The sequence below is a fragment of the Lotus japonicus genome, chromosome 4 (genome assembly GCF_012489685.1).
Source record: "Lotus japonicus ecotype B-129 chromosome 4, LjGifu_v1.2".
NCBI classification, from domain to species: domain Eukaryota; kingdom Viridiplantae; phylum Streptophyta; class Magnoliopsida; order Fabales; family Fabaceae; genus Lotus; species Lotus japonicus.
The window spans coordinates 70,651,331-70,671,299 of record NC_080044.1 but is presented as its reverse complement, the minus strand read 5'-3'; the positions used below and the strand labels follow the sequence as shown (position 1 = coordinate 70,671,299).

Sequence of the window (19,969 nt, the reverse complement as noted above, 5' to 3'; positions counted from 1 at the left end):
ACTGTAGGCTTTGCTAGCAGTGACTACACTCTATGTGGCTACAACCCTCAATTGGTTTCTCGACAGTTTGGGCTTAGCCAAGTTCTACCCAACACTTTGTTTGACAAGAGTCTAGTCCTGTACCCCGGGGCTATTAAGAGGGCTTCTGCTTTCGACACGACTGTTCATTTCTATAACAAGAAACTTCTCAACCTGAGCCCCTTCACTTACGCTCCTTCATATTATGCTACTAATGCTTTCAAAGCCTGGTGGTCTGAGTATGGGGCTCAAATTTCGAAGCCCCTCGTAGATTGTCTGCAATGCATGACAGATGCTTTTCTTTTGCAGAAGCAGGATTCGAAGAAGACCAAAGGTATGCACCTGGCAGAAATTCGATCCTTTCAAGAGTTCTTTGGTGTGGTATATTACCCAACTCTTCGCCTTCGAGATACGGTTGCGAAAGCAGCTCAGGTATTAAGGCAAAAATGGGAATTTAAAGCCAAGAAATCCAAGTTAGTTGTTCCTCCTGGTGAGGAGGGTCTATCTTTTGTTATTCGAAAAACTGGCTTTAGGTTCCCATCTTTGCCCACGAGTAGGTTTGCATTGGCCTTTCCACCGGTCTTGCCTAAATGGGTTGACCATGTAAATATAAATGTGTTGGCCAATCAAGCTCTACCTCCTCGAAAGCGAGTGACTTGGACCAAGTACCACTTATGGAACTTTCCGTATCATGTGCCTGTCGAAATCTTCAACCACATATCGCTGAACATGCATATTGGTCAAGGTAATATTTCGACTTGGCCTAGGTTTTCCTGTTTTACCTCTTAATTTCTCTTTCTGTTTGCAGTTGAAGTCATTACCCAACCAACTCCTCAAGTTATTTCTCCGGTGGCTCATTCTTCTAAGGACAAGCCAGTCGTGATTGAGGACGATGATGATGATGATGAGGATGATAATGTCAGCCTTGCTGACAAACTTAAGGTATTTTCCTTTTAGCTTTTCTTTTTCTTTTGGCCTCTTTGGGGTCTCGACTAAAATTCTTTTCGACAGGGTCGAAAAAGGAAGGCTAAACCTGCTGCTTCGGCTGGCCAAAAGAGAGCCAAAGGGGCTGGTACTTCCACAGCTAGCAAGGCTTCTACACTGGTGTCCGATGCTCAGGCTGAAGGCGATGGCAAAGAAGGTGGTGGTGACGCCGTTATTCAGGTAGGTTTCTTATTCTCGAGACTACCTTGTGACATTTTGATCTGTGATTTCTCGGTCTTATCGTGTTTTGTTCCTTTCCTCAGGCTGATGTTCATGAGCATTCCATTTCCAATCCTCCATCTCGTGAGAATTCTCCAGCTCCCAACCCTGCAAAATCCAAAGCTGAAGGTGTCGAGAAACCTCCTAAGGCCGCATCCTCGGCTAAAAAGACCTCAACATCTGAGGGAAGGAGGAAGGTTAAGAGAAAGTCTAGTCACAAATCTCCCCATCGTTCCAAAAGCTCCACCAACTCAAGCCCTTCTAAAGAATCTGCTTGCCAGGTATCTTTACATTTTTTTTTCATGTTCTGTTGGTCCCTCTACTGTGCATTTTACTTTATCGAAAAGGGCATTAAATAGGTTTCTCTTGTAGGAAACTCAAGGTGCAACCTCTCCTATTCGCGAAACAGAAGCTCTTCCAGGCAAGGATGATATCCCTATGCCTCCTCCAAAATCGACTGCCACTGTGCAACCTTCGCCTCAAGCCAAGGGTGGCTCTTCATCTCATGTGTCTAGTGAAAAGCTTGACACTTTATTTGAGGAGGACCCGCTGGCAGCTTTGGATGGCTTTCTCGATGGCACCTTAGACTAGGATTCTCCACCCCATCAAGCTGATGCCACTGCTGAGACTGCTCAATCTAGTGGGGTGGCTAACCTTCAGCAAATCGAGGAGAGCATGGGTCGGCTGAAGGCTATTGTTTTCGCCAGCGGATTTCTCGACCAGATTCAAGTTGATCCTCAAGCGAGTCATGCTGCTAAGGAATTGCTCGTCTTCCTACTTGGCCAAAAGCTTGATTCTCATCAGGCTGCTGCTTTGGCCAACCTTCAATCTTTCTTAGTGGATGCTTTAGCCACTTTTCATCAAGTCAAGGACGTTGGCCAAGCTGTCAGCTTTAAGGAAGCAAAAGTTTCTTCTGGTAAAGCTCAAGTTGCAGCGTTGAAAGAAGACTTCAAGAAATTTACTGCTAGGAAGGTTTTGATTGCAGATGAAATTTCTGATGTCGACACTAAACTTGAGGAGCTGCATCGAGAGATTGCCAAGTTGGAGAAAAGGCGAGCTGATTTGGTCGAGGAAGGCCCTGCTGTGAAAGCTCAGTTGGATGCGCTTACTAAGGAGTCCAAGGCTCTTATCATCTCGACAAAGGATGTTATCAAGGAGTTGGAGATTGATCAGGCCGTGAAGAAGGATCTCGACGCCAAGATTGCCACCTTTGCTGATCGCTTGAATTCTTTTAAATTTCTGCTTTAGGACTTTCTCTTATCAATATGTAATGATGGCACTATTCTAACCATGGCTTTCGATTCCGATTTGCATGTAATATTTCGACAATGGTTCTGGCACGTAGGCCATATAATTTGACGTTTAATTTGACAAGTCTTTTCAGTTTCCACTATGCATTTATTCTGACGGCTATTCACTTATTGTTGCGCCGTTCAAACTCCATTGCACCCCCTTACGTAGTCGTTGCTTGGTTTCTGGGAAATAAGCCAATTTATTGCAATCTTATACCACGTTTTCTTGATTCAATGTAAGTCTTTGTTCATTAAAGGCCGAAGCTATTTACGATGGTAGTGGTAATTTACATGGCCTGTAACCATAAGATGAAGAGTTGGCAACTGATTGCCACTAATTAATGCATTCCTTTGTTGTTATACTATAAATAAAGCGTTTTTGGTTACTTCTCTTCAGTAACTTCTTCAGACTCTCCCTTGTTTCTTTTCCAGAATTCCTTCCCTGCTCTTACAAACCCCTTCAGCCATGGCTAGCCGTCGTGTTCTTAACCAAATCCGGGGCTTGGCCTTTGATCAGGACCTATTTTGGGAGTTGCACTCTTCTCTTTCTTTGGCTGAAGAGCTTACTGGGCTCATTAACCAGCTTCTTTCGAGGAATATTATTGCCTCGGTAAAAACGCCTCTTCAGGAGTTTTTGAGCCTTCAGCGTGAAGCTGTACCCCTATATGAAGAACACCGAGAGCTTACTGCTCGAGTGTTCTTTGCTGAACACCAAATTGATGAGAAGATGGAGGAATTTGAAGCGTTGAAGGCTGCTCTGAACCAAGCGGACCCTGAGGGGAGTGTGGGAGCTCTGAAAGCCTTAGTGGACAAGCTTTCTGCCACCGCCCGTGAAGAGCTGGATATTTGACAGGAGAAATCGCGACTAGAATCCCAACAAGAAGATGTCTTAAGACGCATGGAGCCTCTTAGGGCCAGATACGATAGTTATAGGGTCAATCCTCCCTTTTAAAGTTTCTTTGCCATAGTTGTAATGCTCCATTCTAATTAATAAAACATTCGAGTTTGGCAATTTATTCTCTTTTACTTCCTTATTCGATGTTTATTTCATGCACCGTTGGCTTATACGTTTTTAAGTATTTGCCATTTATCGTCATTTGTCGATTTCGACCTTCTAATTCCTTAATCGAATAAGCGTTGTTTAGAAGTACTTTCTCGACTGTGAAAGGGCCTTCCCAGTTTGGAGCCCACTTTCCGTATCGTTTATCCCTTTTATCGATTGGTAAGACAACCTTCCATACGTAATCACCGGGCATAAAAGATTTAGCTCTAACCTTTTTATTATAAGCTTTAGCAACACGATCCTTTTGCCTGGTTAAGGTATCCAACACCAGTAGTCTTTCTTCGTCGAGATCGACTAATTCATCAAGCATCATATTCCAATAATCTTCACTTGGAATTTCCTCTTGCCTTTGAATTCTGCATGATTGTAAATATACTTCTGCTGGCAATACCGCTTCTTGGCCGTATGCTAGTCGAAATGTCATTGCTCCGGTAGCTTCCTTAGGTGAATTCCTGTAAGCCCAAAGCACTTGGCCTAACGTTTGATGCTAGTTTTTAGGTTTTCGACCGACATGTTTTTTAATCAAAGAGATTAATGCTTTATTGGCCGCTTCTACTTGGCCGTTCGCTTGAGCATAATAAGGAGTCGAGGTTAGGAGTTTTATACCCCAAGATTCCGCGAATGATGCCACTTTTTGGCCTACAAATAAGGTGCCTTGGTCTGTAGTAAGTGACTCAGGTAACCCGAAACGATACACTATGTGATTCTGAATGAAATCGATCATCGTGTCCTGGGTAACATTTTGTAGAGGAATTGCCTCTACCCACTTGGTAAAGTAATCTATAGCCACTATTATGTACTTGTGTTGCCTAGAAGAACATGGGTTAATTTCGCCAATTAGGTCTAAAGCCCATCCCCTGAATGGCCATGGTTTAATGATTGAGTGTAATTCACTTGCTGGCACATGTTGTATCCCTGCGTGTCTCTGGCAATCTTGGCACCCCTTGGCATACTCCATGCAATCTTTCATGATAGTAGGCCAATATATCCCTTGTCGAAATAGGATCCATTTCATCTTGATTCCTGCCTGGTGGGCACCACATAACCCATCGTGAACGGCCGAGATTGCTATGAACGCGTCGTCTTCGCTTAAACACTTCAGTAGTGTTCCGTCGACGTTTTTCTTGAATAGCTCGTTTCCCATGATGACATAGCTCATTGCCCTGTACTTTGTCTTTCTGTCTGTAGTACCCACAGGATTTTGCAAGTAATCAACAATTGGCTTTCTCCAATCATTAGGTGCCATATTGTCAATGACCAGGATGTTGAGGTCAGAGGGGTTTAGTTTTTCTTTGACCTCGATAAGCTCTTTTAGCCTACATTTATCAACCATATATCCTGACGCGATTTGTGCCAATTCATTGGCCTCTTGATTGTCTACCCTGGAAACATGGCCTAGCCTAGCTTCGTCGAATTTGGCCAACAAATTATTAGCTTTCGTGTAGTACCTAGCTAGATTTTCACTGACGCATTTATATTCCTTGGTAAGTTGCTTTATTACCAACTCAGAGTCTCCTTTTACGACAACATTCTTTGCCCCAAAGGCTATCAGGATTTCGAGGCCTGATATCAATGCCTCATACTCGGCCTCATTGTTCGAGCAATTATTCTTAATCCTAAACTTGAATTTCGTGGGGATGCCCCCTGGGGATACTATGAACATCCCGATTCCGGTGCCATTTTTATGGCTGGAACCGTCGAAAAATAGCTTCCAAGGTTGGATGCCCACATAAGTTACAATTTCTTTAGGCAAAGCATGATCTACTAGGAAATCAGCAATTGCCTGCCCCTTAACTGCCTTTAGTGGGGCGTAAGTGAGTGAATATTCGGTTAGGGCCAGAGCCCATTTACCAATTCGACTATGCAAGATAGGTTTAGATAACATGTGCTTTATTATATCATAATGAGAAAAAACCATTACATCGATTGGCTTTATATAATATTTCAGCTTTACACAAGAGAAGTACAAGCATAAGCACAATTTCTCGATCATGGTGTATCGAGTTTCTGCATCATTCAACACCCTACTTAAGTAAAATATGGCTCTTTCCTTGCTATCTTCATCTTCTTGAGCCAACATGCTTCCAATGGTTCCATCCGTGGCAGAGATATACAGCTTCATTGGCTTTCCTCTTATAGGTGGTGCCATTACAGGTGGGCTGGACAAGTACACTTTGAGTTCATCGAACGCTTTTTGATGCTCTGCTTCCCAGCAGAACGCATCTTCTTTTTTAAGTCGAAGAAGTGGGGAAAATGATTTGGTCTTCTCGCTGAGGTTGACAATGAATCTCCTCAGGAAGTTAATCTTTCCCAATAATGATTGCAGTTGTTTCTTGCTAGTTGGTGGACTCGTGTCGAGAATGGCTTTAGCTTTGTTTTTGTTGATCTCGATGCCCTTTTTATGCACCACAAAACCCAAAAAATCACCTGCAATAACACCAAAGGCACATTTAAGGGGATTCATCTTCAAGCCATATTTCCTCATCCTCTCGAAGGATTTCCTTAAATGGGCTAAATGGTCATCCCTCGATGGGGATTTCACCACAATATCATCGATATACACCTGCATAAAAGTTTCAATAAAGTCATGGAAAATGGTGTTCATTACCCTTTGGTAGGTCGCGCCAGCGTTTTTCAACCCAAATGGCATGACCACCCACTCGTATGTCCCCAAGGCGCCAGGACATCGAAAAGCTGTTTTCGACACATCCTCTTCTGCTATGAAGATTTGGTTGTAGCCTGAGTAACCATCCAACAAGCTTAAGTATTCGTGACTAGCAGCTGAATCCACCATCATCTCAGCAATAGGCATGTGATACTCGTCTTTTGGAGTGGCAGCGTTAAGATCTCGGAAATCGATGCAAACTCTCATCTTTCCATTCTTCTTGATCACTGGAACCACGTTGGCTAACCAGTCCACATATCGAGCCGTTCTGATAAATTTACAACTGAGGAGTCTCTCGATTTCTCCCTTGATTTTCACCAACACATCTGGATGGAACCTCCTGGGCAATTGCTTGAATGGTTTCTTGTCTTCTTTGATGGGTAACTTCAATTCCACCAATTCGCGACTGAGGCCAGACATTTCATCGTAATCCCAAGCGAAACAGTCTTTGAATTCCTTGAGTAACTTCACCATCCTGTCCTTTAGCTCTGGGTCAATAAGAGCACTGATGTATGTTGGCCTTTTTTCTAAGCCATCTCCCAGGTCCACTTCTTCCAGAGGGTCTTGTGCTTCCATTTTCTTGGAAACGTCGACCAATGGCTTCTCGAAACCTAATGGACCGTCATCGTAGATGCAATCTAGCCTCGAATTACGAAGGTCATCGAATTCGCATTCATCGACACTCTGCTCGTTTTCTTCTATGCACGTGTTATCCTTATTTGTTGTTGCCTCCTCTTGAGATGTCATTTCGACAGGCAGAATTGAGGCATTGGCTTCGTCAGTGGCCATTTCTTTGGCTATTATTGCGGCCTCTAAGGCCGTCCTTATTCTGTTTTCGGCTGCGTAAGCCGAAATTCGAGCTAGGCTCGAATTAATCATCTTTAACCTCATTTTGCCACTCAGTTGTGGCGTCTTTTTCTTCATCGCTGTGCCATCCACTCATGGCATCAGGTTTGTATGCTTCATTAAGGTTTAATCCCCTGATGGGATCCAACGTCACTGAGTATTCCAAGTACGGGTTGAAATATTGAGAGGCCACTGTGTCTAGAGGAGCAATTGTGGCTAAACGTTTCTCGAAATTCTTTTTTCCGACGTAACCTATCTCCGCTAAGTAGTAGCTCTGATCTGCTTGCACGTTCTCGACGACCCCATCTGATTTCCAAATGGAGATACGTTGGTGCAGGGTTGAGGGCACTGCCCCCACGCCGTGGATCCATTCTCTCCCCAATAGCAGGTTGTAGTTGGCTTTTGAGGGCACCACGATGAACAATGTGGAACGGGCCACCGTTCCTATGGTTATGTTCAACATAATTGCTCCTAAAGAAGAACCTGTCTTCCCTTCGTAATCGGAAAGGACCATGTCGTGAGGGATTAGGTCTGCTTCAGTTTTGCCCAACTTCTTGAGCATAAACTTAGGCATTAAATTGATTGTGGCCCCTCCGTCGACAAGAACTTTATTGACTCCTTTTTCGTCGACTTTGGCCCAAACGAATAACGGCTTCAAGTGGCTTTTCATCTGCTCCGTTGGCCTCTGGAAAATAGCTCTTTCGTCTTCGACGGATCCTTTTTGCATCACGTAGTAGCACAAGGGGTTGTCATCTGGCTCTTCCTCGTCATAGTAGTCTTCTTCATTCTCGGTGACCTCCGAGATTCTGTCGAATTCAGCGGGTAAGATAGACACTATGCAGATGATGTTAAGATCTTCCCCCTCACTGTCATTGAAATCCTCGAGCATGTCTTCATCCTCATCCTCGACAACATCCTTCCCTTTTTCCTTAGCTGGATTTGGTGGCACGGTTGCTCCTTGTTTGATGGCGTGGTCAAGTTGATTAATGATTGGCGCCACACTAGGTTCATTGTGCGGGTTGTCTTCTGGCTTTATGTCCCATAATGAACGGAACTTGCCACCCCTTTCCCTTTCCGCTTTCCTTTTCCTCAGGAAACGTCGGAACTGAGTTCTGGTCATTTGTTCAGGAGCATAATAATTCCCAGAGCCATAGGAATAGTTCCGCGACACACGGGAATTGTTGATGTAAGAAGACCCCTGGCCTAAGTCGATTTTCTGCCACTTGGGGTATGGTTTTGGCCTTGGAGGTGCTGGCTTAAACCATTGATTTTTTGGTAACCCAGCATCAGGGACATAAGTCTTGTCCTTACTTCTTAACTTTTGGCCTTTATGGCCATCGAGTTCTTGATCTCTCTCAACCCACTCCTCGTGGGGGTACTTCAGTCTCCTGGATACAGGAGCTTTCTTTTGATAATGCCTTTTCATTTCTGAATCTTGGTAGGCCTTGGCTGCGGATTTGTCGAAAACAGCGCTGCATCGAGGGCACAACATGACTTCTTTCTCGCCATCTTTGCTCCGGGATAGAAACTCGACAAGAGTTTCTCCAGCCTTGGGGTAAACCTCTTCCAAGCTCACCTCTTTCTCGATCTCTGGCTCTTCGACAGCTATGTTTTCTTCTCTTGCCTCTTCAAGCGTCAAGCCCAGACCTAGCTTTTCGGAAATGTCGACCATGCCAATGTAGAAAGGCTCTACATAGCTGGCCTCAGCTATCTGTAGTGGATCAGAGTCGATCTTCATTTGACTTTTGGCTTTTTCATCATACTTGAGTCTTCCTGAGTCCAATGCCCCTTGCACAAGGTCCCTGAAACGAACACACTGTGAGGTCCAATGGCCAAAAAAGTTGTGATATTTGCAATATTTCTTCCCTTTCCTTTGTTCAGGAGAAGGAAGTTTTTGGTCTTTAGGGACCACAAGCAAACCATCAGACACAAGTATATCATAAATTGCATCACATTTGGTCACATCAAAAGTATAAGTTTTCACAGCAGGAATCGTGTTCTTGGGGTTTTCCTCCCCAAGTTTGTTTTCACGTGGCTTCAATGCTTTACAAACATAAGGATCGCCTGGCTGGAGTTCAGCCAGATTGACATCATTTAATTCGACGTCTTCAGGAACTTCTCGATAGACACATGGACTTTGACATACTGGATCAGCATCTATGTACGCCACTTTTTCCTTCTTTGGCCACTTAGTAGTCTTGGCCCTCTCCTCAGACTTTTCGGCCTTTAGCAATTCGATGTGCCTCACTCTATCTGCGAGCAGAGACATATCTCGAATGTACTGAGTATCGATTTTCTTTCTAATAGAATACTCTAAACCACCAGCGACTAAGACCACCAACTCGTGTTCAGGGACGTGAGTGAAACATCGAGATTTAAGCATCCTAAACCTGTTTAGATAATCATCAATAGATTCTGCTGGCTTTCTTTTGACACTAGCCAAATCCTTCAAGCTCACTTTGCACTCTCCCCTAAAGAACTGTTCATGGAAAGTTCTTTCCAACTGGGCCCATGTGTGGAGTGACCTAGGAGCGAGGGTGGTGAACCAGGTAAATGCATTCTTAGTTAAAGAACTCGGGAAGTACTTCATTTTTAAATTTTCGTTGATGGACAAGTCCCCTGCTTCGATTTGGTACCTGGCTATGTGTTCTACAGTGGACTCTCCTGAATCCCCCGAGAACTTAGTGAATTTGGGGACCTTCCAGCCTCGAGGAAGTTCTGATTCGAGGACCTCCTCTGTAAAGGCCGACACAAAATGGGGTCTATTCGCGAAACCCACGTTGAAACCATGTTGGTTCAACAATTGTTCCACTACAGCAGCAACATTTTGTTGCCCCCCAGCATTCTGGTGTCGAATTCGTTCTAGTACACCATCAGCGTGCTCATCCCTGTTCACCATGTACACATTCTGTAATGGTGGTTGCACTACCTCGTTTCCCCCAAACAAAGGGTTTGCCCCCATGTTTTGGTGTTGTGGCGCTTGATAGCGCACAGGAGCGGGGACATGGTTAGGCACTGGAATTTGATTAACCCCTGGTGCCGGTTGGATTTCGACTGGTGCCCCCAGGGCTGTCGCCAAGCGATCCATCTGACGTGCCAAATGCTGATTATTGACATTATTATTTTGGAGCACAGGGTTAATTAGTTCACCTATCTGTCGCGATAACATGTTAACCATTTCATGGTTACTATCATCTACTTGCTGCCTAATGGCTTGAAGTGAACCAGTATTCATACCTGTAGATAAATAAATTTGTGGACTAGATCCAGGAATAGGAGGGCTAACTCGACTCCCCAAATTTAGCATTGTTCCATTTGCCCCAAAAGGGGGTATGCTGAATGGGGGGACATTTTCAGGGAACGTCGAATACGTGCCTTGTATGCCTTGCATCACAGATGTAGGCATACCATAAGGCATGTTTTCCCTCGTAACCGTTGGAACAATTTGTGCCTGCACTGATGTAGATACATGCATTTCTACAACTGCAGAGATTGCCACATTCTGGGTTGGCATAGTGGTGCCAGGTCCCATCCCAGTAGACACTTCTTCGTTATTATTACCACTACTTCCCCCGGGGCTACCCTGATTGCCCACGTTAGACCCTTGGGGGGAGGTTCTTCCTCGATTGCTTGCCATACTTATAGTCTTACCACTTCTCAGGTGCATATAAATCACAATCAAGGCAAGTAACAAACACCAAATAGCATGCAATAAACTAAACACACAAAACGCTTCTGTAAAACTTAGTTTTCACAAAAACTGTCCCACTGGGTGTGCCAATTTGTTTACATGGATTTTTGGTAAACAAATATCCTCTTAGTTCGACTAAAGGAAGTTTAGATTCAGGGTCCTTTTGAGAAAACGCTTTGCCAAAGTGTTGTGTGTGTGTAAGTGCTTTTTCGACAACAACGAGTTGGTTTAAACAGAACTGAATTTCATTAAGCACGGGTCAATTACAAAGAAATCACATACATCAAAATAACACAAAAGCTACAAGAGATAAGGATCTCGACAGGAAAATGCATAAAGGAACTGGGAATTAACAAGCTTAAATACAAGAAAACTAAAGTGTTGGTTCTGCAACATACTCCTTCATCATCACGTTTTGCTCCTTGAGTCTCATTGATGCGGACATTTGGAGCTTTTTGGTGAATTTTCAGAGTTTGAGTTGGGAACCCCTTCTTCTACTGTTGCTTCCTCTATTTGTAGTTTTCTTTCTTCCCACGTTCTTGGCGGTTTTTCTTGAATGCATGATGGCTTCGTGGGTTTTGAATTTTGGCGCCTTACCCCACGTTTAGCCGGTGGTCTTCGCGCACGTGACTCTATTTCCACGTGGGTGGTCCTGAGTCGTGGGTAACCGTTGCTATTCGTGGCATCGTGGGTATATGCACGTGCTTGTAGTTGCTCGTTACTCGGTAACTGCCTCTTCCGTTAAGATGATCGAGATTCCTTCATCTGTCGAGATATAGCTCTCACTAACTTGACTTTGAAGGACACTATGTGCTGAGTTGCCGGTTTCGCAATAACCCTTTCTGTCGAGAACGCACTTTTGCACCATGATGTCGAGAATCGTAGTACTCGTAATTTTAGCTTAACAGTCATTAATATCAATTATGTGAATTATTAATTTACTTTAATTACATGTATTATGATGGATGGTAGATTAGGCTTTTGTTATTAACTGTCCTATAATGGGTTAGGTTAGTTAACTCTGCCTAATGAGGGGACCCTGGTCTCAACTGGTGATATATAAACTGTTGCCCCATTAGACAGTTTATCCCGATAACGTATTACCAGGTGCTGAGAGCAGTTCCACTCCTCTGGTTCCTTTTCACTTTCATTATCTGGTCAAACAACAAACTCATGGATTCTTCAATGCTTCCAGGTGCACAATTCATTTACACTATTGAATCACAACATGCTATAATCTGTATCTATGTCTATATGATCTATTTGGGGTCAATTAAATTTCAGCAATCCCAACTCAAGCGCCAAAATTTCTACGATTGAATGCATGTATAAAACTATTTACACACGTGCATATAAATTAATGGCTTAATTGCACTTTTGGTCCCCCAACTTTAGCCTTCCTGCGAAAATCATCCCCAAACTTCAAAATTAGCAAAAAACATCCCTAACGTTTACACCCGGTTGCAAAATTGGTTTTCCGTCCAACTTTCGTCCAAAATCTAACAGATTGCTGATGTGGCATTTCTAAATTAATTTTAACTGATTTTTTTTTTAATTAAATAACATTTAATCAGTTGCATTTTTAGTCCCCCACTCTATAACCACCACTCATTTTCCTCTCCTCATTCCTCACTTTCTCCATCTTCATCAATACAAACCCAGCAAATTTATAACTACTAAAATTAAAATCTTCCCGTCTCCATTTTCATTAATTATTGTTCATCTTCATCAAACCCCCCTCCCTGCAGCACCACCACTGCCAACCCCCTCACCCAACACCACCAAATTTTGAGGATGAAGGTGATGAAAATGTTAGGAAAATTAACAAAATTAACCCTAATCTAATTAAGAAACCCAAATATGTTTCACATGTGGCCTATTCTTTGATGAGTGTAGAGTGTATAAACAGATATGCTTCATATGTTTCTATGTTGCCTATTCTTTGATTACAAAAACACGTAAATTACAGTGAAATAGATGAATGTGTCATGTAATGATTTGAAATTTCTAATGATAATTCCTGCTTCGTTAAACTTCAGGGGCATGATCTTTCATGTTTGCAAGAGCTTATATTGGAATCCCAAAAATCTGAATCAAAGAATAACCCAGAACTTCAGGGATATGAATAAAAAAAACCATATCTAAATCCCAAAAATCCAGATCTGAGCCCCAAAAAACCTAGATCTGAAATCGAAGAACCCAGCAACTTAATCGAACTTTTGTACTGCCATTTTTTTATTATCATCTTCTAGAACCATAAACCCAGAATAACCCAGAACCTCAACCCCAGCCCACATCGAAAACCCATAACCCAGAAAATTAAAGAACACAGACCCAGATCTCAAACAGGAAATGAAACGAAGAAGATGAACGTTGAAGATGGCGAAGGAAGGCTTGGTAATGGAGTCTATTGGTGGTGGTGGTTGTTGGGGTTGGGGGTGGTGAAGAAGAAGAAGAGAGGATGGAGAAGAAAGGAGATGAAATTTAGGGAAGAAAAGTAAAGAAAAGAAGAAGAAACAAAAGGTGCGGATGCTTAGGGACGGGAATGCACATGCAAATAAAAAATTGTGACAGATTATCTCCGTCACTAGTCTTAAAAATAAAAAAAAAATCTATTTCTTAATTAAATTATTAATGTTTTTTAAATTAAAATATTATTAAATAATACCACGTCAGCAATCTGTTAGATTTTGGACAGAAGTTGGACGGAAAACCAATTTTGCAACCGGGTGTAAACGTTAGGGATGTTTTTTGCTAATTTTGAAGTTTGGGGACGATTTTCACAGGAAGGTCAAAGTTGGGGGACCAAAAGTGCATTTAAGCCTAAATTAAATCTCTATTTTTCTTAGTCGAAATGTTACTATTTATTATTGCAATGGCAAGGGAGCTTCTATGTGAATGGGCCTAAAAGAGAAAGGCCCATACAAGCCAACCATAGTTGAAAACGGGCGTAGCAGAAAGCGCAACAGAGCACTGAGCATTGAGCACTAAGCAGAGCGGAGAACAATGAAACTGGGTGGACTCAAATCGGTGGAGAACGCGCACGACGACTCCGTGTGGGCAGTCACATGGGCACCCGCAACCGCCAATCGCCCTCCGCTCCTCCTCACCGGTTCTCTTGACGAGACCGTCAGGCTCTGGAGGTCCGACGAGCTTGTCCTCGAACGCACCAACACCGGCCACTGCCTCGGCGTCGCTTCCGTCGCCGCTCACCCCCTCGGCTCCATCGCCGCCTCCTCTTCCCTCGACAGCTTCGTTCGCGTCTTCGATGTTGATTCCAACGCTACCCTCGCCACCCTCGAGGCTCCACCCTCTGAAGTATGGCAAATGCGTTTCGATCCCAAGGTATGGAATATCGACCTCCCTTCTTTACTTACTGCACATGGGCACAGAGTATTGAAACTTGATAGCATTCTAGAATTTATACCTTTTTTTTTTTCTCAAGAGTTTCGTTCATTGTGTGCTGAAACCTAGAACAGTGAAAATTCATGTGTGACTAACCCTAATAGTATGAATTGTATGTGTGTCTATTATCCTTGATTGGTCGAATAAGCCGATATGCTAAACCGTGCAATTCTAGTAAGAACTTTGATGACATATATTTTGAGAACCCTAATGGAAAGAAAGACTGTCTGCTGAAAATCAGGACTCAACTTATTTACAATTGAGCCAAATGCTTGGTGCTTTGGTTGGTAACAGGTATGAGGGTATCGGTAGGCGTATGGGATTGACTTTTCAAAAATAACAATTGAGTGTTCTTTAGGAATTTCGCGGGTACTTCATAGGTACTTCTTAGATACTTGTACATCCAAAATTGGGTCGTTTTGTTGAGATACTTTAGGTATTTTTCTTATTCAAACCTAATTCTTAAACGGCTATTTTTCTTATTCAAACCTAATTCTTAAACGGCCAAAACTTAAAGCCTCTGCCGCCGCACTATATCCTCTGTTTCACACACACACCCAAATGCCACTAACCTCAGCTTCCGTCAAGGTATGTTGTTACTTGCTTTACTTTTAAGACCTGCAACGCTTATGCAATATTTTGGCCATCCAAGACAGAACTATTTTTTTTTAGTTTTATCTAAATGGTCTAAGCGTAGGTTCAAGAGATATTTCGGCATACAATCAAACGGCAATTCAAACATGAAGGCATTGAATTCAATGATACCGGCCCAGCTTCTACTGGTTTTTATATTGACCTGCATAGCTTTTCAATTTCTACTCTTTTTCTATCATTCACACCCACGCCACCATATCTATACTTTAGTTTTTACAAAACCTCGTACCCGGTACAATAACTGTATCGGTGTATCCATGCAAGTTCATAACATATATATCAACGTTGGATCACTGCACGGAGCTGTTGGCTCTAAAATCTCGATATAAATACAAGATATATAAAGTATACAGCGGAGATGATAGTTCATTTGCTTTTCCTCAAACAGAAACCTAATATTACATTTAAGAAGGCAACTCAGGAAAAAAAAACTAACAAACAATGGCTCCAATAACCCATATGACAAGGGGTAAATACAGATTTTTCCCTTGTGAAGAATAGCAGCGGTGATTCCTTGTGTTGAGGCTGCAATAGCTGCTGCCATTGCCTCTATTATTAAATGCAGTGCTATTGAAGTCATTTAGCCGCCACAGGCTGCCCCATTGCTATACTGTGCTGTTAAGTATTAACAACTGTGACTCACAAGTTCTTAATCAACATGTAATATTATTATTCTGACATGAGTGCTTCTTTTTTCTGGAGAAAGGGTTTTACTTCCTACTCACCCTTTTGTGGATGGCCCTAACGAGGCTGAGACAAATAGAAACTGACTTTAAGTACAAGTGCTTTCACATAGCATGTTTATTGAAATTTCCATTTTCCCCCCTGTATTGGTAATTTTGCATACTTAAAATCTTAATTACATGAAGTTGATTGGTTAATTTTAAGTTTTCCACAGTTGTCAATTATATTGATCAAATGTGAGTTTGTATTTGTTTATTTTCTGATATTGTATGAATGCAACTTCTGATCTCTTACCCTTTTTACTACTATCATATTCTATGATGCTAAGTTTATATAATTTGGCCATTCACAATAATTTTGAAGTTTGCAAATGTTTGACTATAAAATATTTTTCAAAGTATCTATCTTCCACAGCTCTTTTGGATACTCTGTTTTTGAGATTTTAGTAAGTATGTCGTTTTCTTTTTCTTTCACCATTGCATAGGATATTTGGTGCACCCTCAATAACGGTGAACATTTCAGGGACGTGTGCTGTGAAAATGGTACTAGAAAACTCATTGTTAATGTACACTTTTACCTGTCCCATTATATCTTTGCAGCATAGCAGATATCATCCATTGCCTTGAATTTTTTATGATACTAGTAAACACGAGCATTTCATCCAGAGTCTATTATTTTATCATTTTAAGTTTTTAACCACATACTGTGGTGGATTAATCAACAAAAGTTCTCTACCTTCAGGGTGCCCTTCTAGCAGTGGCTGGTGGAGGCAGTGCATCAGTGAAGCTTTGGGACACCTCCACATGGGAGCTTGTTGCCACCCTCTCAATTCCTCGTCCAGAAGGAGGATCCAAACCCACAGACAAAAGTGGCAGCAAGAAATTTGTCCTGTCAGTTGCATGGAGCCCTGACGGGAAACGAATTGCTTGCGGTTCAATGGATGGCACTATTTCAGTTTTTGATGTGCAACGGGCTAAGTTTTTACATCACCTTGAAGGCCACTTCATGCCTGTTCGTTCTCTCGTCTACTCTCCTTATGATCCAAGGCTGCTCTTTACAGCCTCTGATGATGGCAATGTCCACATGTATGATGCTGAGGGGAAAGCTCTAGTTGGGACCATGTCAGGTCATGCTAGCTGGGTATTATGTGTGGATGTGAGCCCAGATGGAGGTGCCATTGCCACCGGTTCAAGTGACAGAACTGTTAGGCTATGGGATCTTGCCATGAGAGCTTCTGTGCAGACAATGAGCAACCACACAGACCAGGTTTGGGGAGTGGCATTTAGACCACCTGGAGGGACTGATGTTCGAGGTGGCAGGCTTGCTAGTGTTTCAGATGATAAGAGCATATCCCTGTATGATTATTCCTGATCCTAATTTAGACATTGCACCCAATGTTTGTACTTTGTACCTTGGTTTTCTTTTCGTGGAATGTTATAAACTTTTTGATGCTTTCCCTATCCGTTGTGATTCCGTATCCATGATTTGTTGCTAGAAAAGGTCATTACATTTAAGAATTGAACTTTGTTATTGACAATTGGAAATACTGGACAAATCTGTCAAAATATTGTGCGATCAAATATTGTTTCGGCTCAAAATCTGTCCAAAATCGTTGACTAGGAAGATTGCAGCAAAATTACGAGCTGACAGGTGTTATTTGTTGGATTTTCAATTTTGTATTAGTTACACAGGCAGGCGTATGATAAAAGCATAAAATCTCTCTTATTATTATAAGGTTAAGAATTTCGCATCGGCCAGCATGCCAATATTTTATACAGGCATGGCATCATCAATTTTCCACCGTGTATCCTACGAAAGCTTTTCCCTAGGTCAAACTGAAGCATATGATGATGTTCCAAAAAACACATGTTTTCTCCATTGTTGGATCACTCTAGGCGGCACACAAAATAAAAACATTCAAGTCCGAGACATCTGTTTAAACTAGAATAATCTAATGCAAATTCATCTCCACATTTGGCGGTATATCTGCTGCTACATTTTAAAGCATTTAGAATCTCTTGTCCAAGTAACCACCGGTTTATTCAAGCAAGACTCTCAGTTGGTGTTTATTAGTCAAACATAAACAAAACTGTGAAATTAAAATTTAAAAATCAAAGCACAAGAAGACAAATGCTAAACTAGCTTCACTCATACTTTTGGCGCCTTGCTCAAAAAATCCTTAAGCACATCCATAACCGCTCCAAAATCCGCTTTCACAGTAACAGGTGGGTTAGAAAACCGACCCAAACCCGGAATAGCCTTAGAGTGATAATCAATCTTGCTCTGTGTAAACTTCAACCCATGCGCGGTGCTCACCACCACCGCCCTATCACCCGCCGCAATCACCCCGGAGTTTCTCAGCTTCGTCAGTGCCGTCAAAGCCACCCCAGTATGCGGGCAAATAAACATCCCAGTCGAATCCGCCAACGCCATCGCATCCATCAGCTCCTCCTCCGTCGCCTCCTCCACAATCCCACCACAACTCTTCAGCGCATGCACCGCCCTGTCAATCGAAACCGGGTCACCAATCTGAATCGCCGAAGCGAATGTGGTTTCCGCCTTAATCGCCTTGAACTCCTTCCACCCAGATTTGTAGTATCGATACAGAGGATTCGCATTCGCCGCCTGAGCACAAACCAGTCGAGGAATCTTCTCCACGAGGCCGAGATCCTTGCACATCTTGAACCCCTTGTAGAAGGCGTAGATGTTGCCGAGGTTCCCGCCGGGAACGATCACCCAATCAGGAACCTCCCAGTTGAACTGCTGAAGAATCTCAATGGCGGCGGTTTTCTGCCCCTCGATTCTCAAGCTGTTGAGCGAGTTCGCGAGGTAGATTGGAAGCTCGGCGGTGATTTCCCGGATTAATTTCATGCAGCCGTCGAAGTCGGTGGCGATGCTGAGAACCAGAGCGCCGTTGGAAACAGGTTGAATCAGCTGCGCGGTGGAGATCTTGTTGTCCGGGAGGAAGACAATGGATGGGATTCCCGCGGCGGCGCAGTAGGCGGAGAGCGCGGCGGATGTGTCGCCGGTGGAGGCGCACCCGACGCCGACGAGGGGACGGTTCATTCTACGGAGGCGGTTTACTTGGCTGACGAGAACCGTCATGCCGAGATCCTTGAAGCTTCCGGTGTGGCTGATGCCGCAGTGTTTCACCCAGAGGTCGTTCATGCCGAGATACTGTTTCCCGTATCGCTCCGCCCAGAAGAGGTTGGAGTTTCCCTCGAAGGCGGAGACGATGTCGTCGGGGTGAATCTCCGGGAGGACCCACTCCTTCTTGCTCCAGACACCAGAACCATACGGCCACGTCGTCTTCCCCACGCGCGAGTCGAAGAGGTTCCGCCAGTACGCACCGTCGAACCTTCCCAACGCCTCCATATCATGCTGGACATCAAGCAACCCGCCGGAGTTGCTCCGGTAGACGATCTCATCGAGAGAGTATGACTCCGGGGAGTCGAAGCCGGCATTGAAGGGGACGTACTTGGCGGTGAAGTTGTCCTTATCAGCGGAGCGGTGGCGGCGCGCTTCTTCCTCCTTGATACTCTCCGGCGGTTGATGGTGGCTGTTGCTGGAGGCGGCGCGAATTACGACGGTGGAGGGGAAGCGGGTGTTTCTAGTGGCGGTTGAATGGATTGGTGTTGCATTTGGAATAACGAAAGAGGGATTGAACAACGAAGAGAGCATTTTTTTTTTTTTTTGCGTTATCTTGTTTTTAATCCTCTGAGAATTTGAGAAGAGGAGTTGTGTGGTTCACGTTATTTATTTTGTTTTCTTGATATCTCAAAAGAGTTTCATCAATGGTAATGGTGGTAACCCACAAAACTAGGGTGGAAACACGTGCGGTTTAATTATCCCCAAACGTTGAAATTAAGATTCTGATGCTTATGGAAACAAACATATCTTTTCAGACTCCAATTAGAGTTATACTTATAGAGAGATTATACAGAGATTGGAAGATAAACATAAGATAAGATGTATGATAAGATAAGTTGTGTAATACGATAGAAAAAGAAAAAAGATAGAGGTAGAAAGATTGTATGTGAATTCTAATGAGATAGAAGATAAAATTATGTGTGAATGAAGTTCGAATCAATCATTCTATCGCATATTCGCATGTGTCTAGACTAGAGTCATTGTTTTTTCTTCTATCTGAAGAGTCATTGTATGTGTATGTGCTCTTTTAATCTCAAATAAGGAAATCAAACAAGTTTTTTTTATAGCAAAGGAAATCAAAAAAGTTATCTATAAAAGTGTAGAATAAAATTATAAGATGACTAAATGAGAACAAGCTAAATCGGAATGTAGAATGGGAATTGGAAAGTTATTTAAGTCTATTTATTGGCATTACTATAACTGTTATAACTGCTATTTAAATCTTTTAATTGATTTAAGAAGATATGGATGCTTTTTAGTAAATTGCCATTTTCGTTTTCGAAATTTTGATGGATACA

At 42.9% G+C, this 19,969-nt stretch overlaps 2 protein-coding genes across 2 annotated transcripts; one reads left to right on the top strand and one right to left on the bottom strand.

Moving 5' to 3' along the window:
- Positions 1 to 13,675: 13,675 nt before the first annotated feature.
- Positions 13,676 to 17,065, top strand: LOC130710169 (WD repeat-containing protein VIP3). Its single transcript, XM_057559337.1, has 2 exons — positions 13,676 to 14,123; positions 16,263 to 17,065. The coding sequence occupies exons 1-2, from the start codon at positions 13,785 to 13,787 to the stop codon at positions 16,890 to 16,892; spliced, it is 969 nt and encodes a 322-aa protein (XP_057415320.1). The 5' UTR covers positions 13,676 to 13,784; the 3' UTR covers positions 16,893 to 17,065.
- A 154-nt stretch (positions 17,066 to 17,219) lies between these two features.
- LOC130710168 (threonine synthase, chloroplastic-like) lies at positions 17,220 to 19,294 on the bottom strand. Its single transcript, XM_057559336.1, has one exon. It carries the CDS (start codon positions 19,200 to 19,202, stop codon positions 17,670 to 17,672), a length of 1,533 nt encoding a protein of 510 aa, XP_057415319.1. The 5' UTR covers positions 19,203 to 19,294; the 3' UTR covers positions 17,220 to 17,669.
- Positions 19,295 to 19,969: the final 675 nt, after the last annotated feature.

Coding starts and splice junctions, on each gene's coding strand:
- LOC130710169 (XM_057559337.1), top strand. CDS start 13,785: ATGAAACTGGGTGGACTCAAATCGGTGGAGAACGCGCACGACGACTCC. Junction 14,124..16,262: donor AAATGCGTTTCGATCCCAAG/GTATGGAATATC, acceptor CTCTACCTTCAG/GGTGCCCTTCTAGCAGTGGC.
- LOC130710168 (XM_057559336.1), bottom strand. CDS start 19,202: ATGCTCTCTTCGTTGTTCAATCCCTCTTTCGTTATTCCAAATGCAACA.